The following is a 6,000-nucleotide window of genomic DNA, read 5'->3' as shown; positions in this document are numbered from 1 at the left end:
GAACCACGCATGGAACAACAAGCTGGTTCAAAATTGGGAAAGGAGAATGTCAATGCTGTATATTGTCACCATGCTTATTTAACTTACATGCAGAGTACATCACAAGAAATGCCAGACTGCATGAAGCACAAGCTGAAATCAAGATTGCTGGGAGAAATATCAACAGCCTCAGATACGCAGATGATACCAGCCAAATGGCAGAAAGCAGAAAGGAAATAAAGAGCCTCTCGATGAAGGTGAAAGAGGAGAGTGAAAGAGCTGGATTAAAACTCAACATTCAAAAAATGAATATCAGGGCATCCAGTCCCATCACTTCATAGCAAATAGATGGGGAAACAATGGAAACAGTCACAGACTTTATTTTCTTGTGCTCCAAAATCAATGCAGATGGTGACTGCAGCTATGAAATTAAAAGATGCTTGCCGCTTAGAAGAAAAGCTATAACAAACCTAGACAGCATATTAAAAAGCAGAGACATCTCTTGGCCAACAAAGGTCTGTATAGTTAAAGCTGTGGCTTTTCCAACAGCCATGTACGGATGTGAGTTGGACCATAAAGAAGGTTGTGTGTCAAAGAATTGATGCTTTTGAGTTGGGTGCTGGAGAAGACTCTTGCAAGTCCCCTGGACAGCAAGGAAATCAAACCAGTCAATCCTAAAGGAAATCAACCCTGAACATTCCCTGGAAGGACTAATGCTGAAGCTGAAGCTCCAGTACTTTGCCACCTAAATGCCAAGAGTTGATTCACTGGAAAAGACCCTGTTGCTGGAAAAGATTGAAGGCAGAAAGAGAAGGGGGTGACAGAGGATGAGATGGTTGGATGGCATCACCAACTCAATGGGCATGAGCTTGAAAACACTCTGGGAGATAGCAAAGGTTAGGAAAGCCTGGAGTGCTGCAGTCCATGGAGTCACAGAGAGTCAGACAAACTTAATGACTGAACAACAACAAATGTAAAAGGTTTCATTTTACTGAACTTCTTGTTTCAATAGTCCTTATAGTTACTTTCAGCATCAACCTTGTTGATCATGAAAGTTCAATTAACACACCAATAAAAACTTTCCTATAAGTTCAATTCAGGTCATATGAAAGAGCTGCTCATACAACTTTATCATAGCCTGCCATTAAATATGGCCCTATTCTATTTTTGTAATTTTCCTCTGTTCCCTTCCAGTTAATCTAGAGACAAGTAGTAGACCCTTGATCACAGAAAGGGTTTTGTCCCAAGTCATTTGCAAAATTTCAAGCTCCTGTCCCAATCCAATCCAACAGCAAACTCAGAATTCCACCTCCACATTTATCTGAAGCAAGCAGTGTCTTTGCCCTCTTTGCAAATCTCAATAACCACCACTAGAAGAGCTTTTTAAATTACAGAAAACATAGAAACATTACTTTTAATTTCCACAAGCTTTAAGGTCCATGTGATGCCAAGTTGAGACTAGGAGAACTATCCTGGTGGTCAGTGCTGGGCTGGCAACTAGGGATGCTCACTCTCTAAGTGACCCCTCCCAAACAAGAATATTGCAGAAAGCTTGGTTCACATTCTTGCTTCAGCAAAGTTCAAGTTTCCAAATTGTCATGTGTCTTTGTGTCACCAGCATGAAGTCAAAACTTTGTATTAATCTATAAATGCCACTGATCTTGCCTACTATTCCCTAAAAATGCCCAAGCTTTCACACATCTAGCCCTTTTCTACAAAGTATCTTCTTTCTATAACACCTACTCCCATCTCCATAAAGGAAAGCCCTACTCATTTCCCAAGACTCAACACAGATTTCACATTTTCCACATAGCCTTTCCAGATCCCAATGCTATAATCCCTACCCATTTTGAACAAAGTGCAGCACTTTCTTTGTACTTCTCTCATGTCCCTTGTTTTTTTCTGCTTAATATTATCATATTTGTTTTTTAGTCCTTTTCCACTAGATCAAAGCTTGACTCTATGGGATTCCCTGATGGCTCAGACGGTAAAGAATCTGCCTGCAATGAAGGAGACCCAGGTTCAATCCCTGGGTCGGAAAGATCCCCTGGAGAAGGAAACAGCAACCCACTCCAGTATTCTTGCCTGGGAAATCCCATGGACAGAGGAGCAGTAGATCAAAAGCTTGAACCTATACTTTACCTCTAAAAGAGTTTTACTCAGAAATTTGTTTGCATCTAATTAAATCTGGACTTGTTTTTTTCTAATTGACAGAAGAGTTAACATTAATCTTCCAACATCACTGACCAACATGGCTTTTAAAATCTGGTCAGGAATTATAAGCATCAAAATAATAATTAGCTCACTGCTTTCCACTTAGTATCCAAATAGAGAAAACTAATTTCAACTATATGAATGGATGTATGTCTCTGGCTTTTTGAGCAGAGAAGAAATATTGCCTATGAGTGTCTACACAAGATTGCCCATAAGTGTTCCATTAGAAAGGCAGATAAGCGTTGGGGGAAAAATCCATTTTACTAGGAAAAGAATAACAGTGGTGTATTCATTTGAGTGAACTCCAGGAGATGGTGATGGACAGGAAGGCCTGGTGTGCTGTGATTCATGGGGTCGCAAAGAGTCAGACACTACTGAGCAACTGAACTGAACTGAACTGATTCTTACAAATGTAGGTTGTGTGTAATTATACCTTTTTCTTTCTTCTGCCCTAGAGTTCAGAGACTGATGTGCTGTTCTAGAAAAGTTACATAATAACTTTTCTTTGGCTGGTTGGATAACACTGGTGGTGTTCTCACTAGAGGGATGATGCAAAACTTTAGAGAAGTTACAGAAAAATGAGGGGGAAAATAACTGTAAGTGCCAGAATTCTGAGAAAAGATCAAGGAAGGTCTCATTCCAAGAATTTCCACTTTCACTATTTTTTCATTTCTATGAGTTCTTACTGGTTCCATTTCAAATCTTCCTTTGCCATACTCTCAAAAGTCTCTTTGATTTCTTTAAATATATTAAGCAGACTTATTTTACACTCTGAAATAGACTATTCCAAATTGCAGTTTATATGGAACTGATTCTGCAGTATGTTTTTTCTATTAATTCATGCGTATGGTGGCTTATTTCCTTATGGTTTTTTGAGGGGAGAAGGGGATCTTTATTGTGAATTCATGGGAATTCTGCAAGGATTTAAATTGTATTCTTCTAGACAAGATTTCCCTTTCCTTCTATCAGGACTCAGGAGTACCACCAACCTAAGACCACTTGCAACTGAACATTGAGCTTGGGCTTTCTCAGGCCCTACAAGTAGTGTGAACTCAAACCCAAAACCTACCTTCATGCAGGCTAGTAGTTAGAAATTCTCACAGAAGACTTCTTTTCCATTCCACCCACAACCAAAGCAGAGATAGATACAGACAGATAGATAGAGAAAGGCAGATACATACACACACACATATACATACATACATGAGAAGGCAAGGTCTCTACCACTCCCCCTCCACAGCAAGTTTTTCCTCCTTCACTGAGGTTTTAATCAACGGTTGCCAGTTCCTCAGCCTCAGGCTCTATGTCCTGAGCCCCCTATACATGGCCTGCTAAAACCCAGGCTTTGGGCCATTGGAGATCATTAGATACCTCAAGGACAAAAGTTGGCTCCAGCGGCTGCTTCCCCCTCCTGATTCATACCGCCCTTTCATCTCTGTCCTCCAAGACAGTTCCTTATGTTTCTGCCAGCTCAGCAATGCTTTTAAAATTACTTTTCAAACAACACATCTTATCCAGCATACTTAGGTTTCCCCTACTGAGAGGATATTCTTTAAACTCTAGTCTGCCCTATAACTAGAAGTCAAATCCACCTACTTAGAGACCTGGCACAGAAAACAAGGCTATTGTCTTCCCCTATTTCTAAGTATAAAACTTTATATGATTCCAGTCAGTATTTTTCACCTTGCCTCAGCTTTTTCAGCATCCTTCCATGGCTGTCTTCCACATGGCCCAACTGGTTCTGCTCTGCCCCCAGTTGCCCAGAATGAATGTGGTTCTGGTCCCCAACCTCACATGGGTCCCCCGGCCTCACCAGAAGAGGTCAAGAATGGACCTGCGGTCAGTGTTCCTCCGAGAATGGCCTGCTAGCAATGCCAGGCCTCAAACTCATTGTTAATGTCCTGCTATGAGAGAAAGAGATATGCCAGAATTTCAATCAGCCATGTCACTAAGCAAGCTTTTCTTGATGAAGTAAAAAGTATACAGATTTATGTTTTGGTCACATTTCCTTATCCCACCAGTAGCAAATAGTTCTCTGACCATCTACACTGAGATCACTGCCTTAGATAATCCCTGCTTTGGCCAGAGGGAGTCTGAGATGGTAACCAGAAGCAGAGCTAGGATCTGAAGGTCTAGTGAAAAACTGTACCAGCTGTAGCTGGTTGAAGAAATAACAAAAGGACTAAAGACTATCTATGGGACTAATAGGGGCTACCCCGCTGACTCGATGGTAAAGAATCAGCCTGCTAATGCAGGAGACCTAAGAGGTGAGGATTTGATCCCTAGGTCAGGAAGATGCCCTGGAGAAGGAAACGGCAACCTACTCCAGTATCCTTGCCTGGAAAATCCCATGGACAGAGGAGCCTGGCAGGCTACAGTCCATGGGGTCGCAAAGAGTTGGACACAACTTAGCAACTAAACAACAACAACAATGAATACTAATAATATTTCATTAGGAAAGAATCATTCAATCGTTCACTTAGAATTTAATATACTAAAAGAATGATACTAAAAATGAAATTTGGTGTTGAAAATAAACAGTATTCCTACTCCAAGTTAACATTCAAGTAACAGGCTTAGTTTTAACGTCTAAAATTGTCATAATTTTTATCTATGCATTCTAATTTTATATTGACAAATGCTATACTGGTTAACTATATTTTGTGAGTATACATTACAACTTTAATAATATTTATTTTACTTTATCTCTCTCTCTTTAGTTGCTAAATCATGTCCAACTCTTGCAACCCATGGACTGTAGCCTGTCAGGCTCCTCTGTCCATGGGATTCTCCAGGCAAGAATACTGGAGTGGGTTGCCATTTCCTTCTCCATTTACTTTTAATAATTATATTTAATCATATCCTTCAATGTGTTATTGTTTGCTTATTTCTTGGAGTATGTCCATGCATTGGTCCCATCCATGACACATGGCCTCAACAAGTGAATTCTGAAAATCAGTTCAGAAAGCAAAATGTGTTATGCTAAAATCTAACTAACTTTATTATCTATTCCTAGAGCCTCTCTCAATAGTAAAGCTTTAAGGAAAAACAAAGTTTTTCAGTATTAGGAAACAAAGCTGCCATCAAAATTTTCATTTTGAAAATGACTTTCAAGATACGGCACATTATCATTCAAAAAAGGCACCATACCACACCCAATCATAATATCAAGTCCACATTATCATAATACACGTGAACAGTCAAAAACCAGAAGAAAATATCCTTCATACTTATAAAAATATTTGTTATATAAACAGAATACAAGATACATTTACAACTCTTCTTGTTCCAAAATGGATTTAAAACTGAAATTGACTAATGTATTTTATAAATGGATTTAAATGATAACTGAAACAAAGGAAGTCAATGAAAAAACATCTAATTATCTTTAACATTCTATTTCCAAAGCACTACCACTAACTGTTTTCAATTCATCCTACACTGTACTCAAATATCACATGTAACCAATATCTTTTCAAAGGTTACTGGCTCATTTATTCACTCCACAATAATTTCTGAATATCAGCCATGTACTTATAATTGGTACATGTTGTTTCTCAACCATTAGATGATACTATTCAGTTGCAGGAAGTTTTGTCAAATTTCTGCATTGTTTTATATATATATATATGTTCATGCACACACATAAATATATGTGTAAAAATTTTATGTTCTACTTATTTGTTTCAAAATGTTTCTCCGTCTATGATTATGAGAGCAAACTTTTTACGTTCCACTTGTTTCAAAATGTGTTTCTTGGCCTATGATTAAGAGAAGAAAAATTTTAAGATTTGTTTGACTATCAAT

The 6,000-nt window shown here is 38.6% G+C and overlaps 1 protein-coding gene across 1 annotated transcript in view; it reads right to left on the bottom strand.

Annotated features, from left to right (window-relative positions):
- LOC102174745 (fibrous sheath-interacting protein 1) overlaps positions 5,920 to 6,000 on the bottom strand; it is a 54,940-nt gene continuing 54,859 nt past the window's right edge. The window contains exon 9 of the mRNA XM_018053766.1: positions 5,920 to 5,954. Within this exon, the coding sequence (XP_017909255.1) occupies positions 5,920 to 5,954 (35 nt within the window). The remainder of the gene's footprint in view (positions 5,955 to 6,000) is intronic.

Source organism: Capra hircus, chromosome 10, assembly GCF_001704415.2.
Source record: "Capra hircus breed San Clemente chromosome 10, ASM170441v1, whole genome shotgun sequence".
Taxonomy (NCBI): Eukaryota; Metazoa; Chordata; class Mammalia; order Artiodactyla; family Bovidae; genus Capra; species Capra hircus.
Note: the sequence above shows the minus strand (reverse complement) of the source record. Positions and strands in the feature narration are given on the sequence as shown.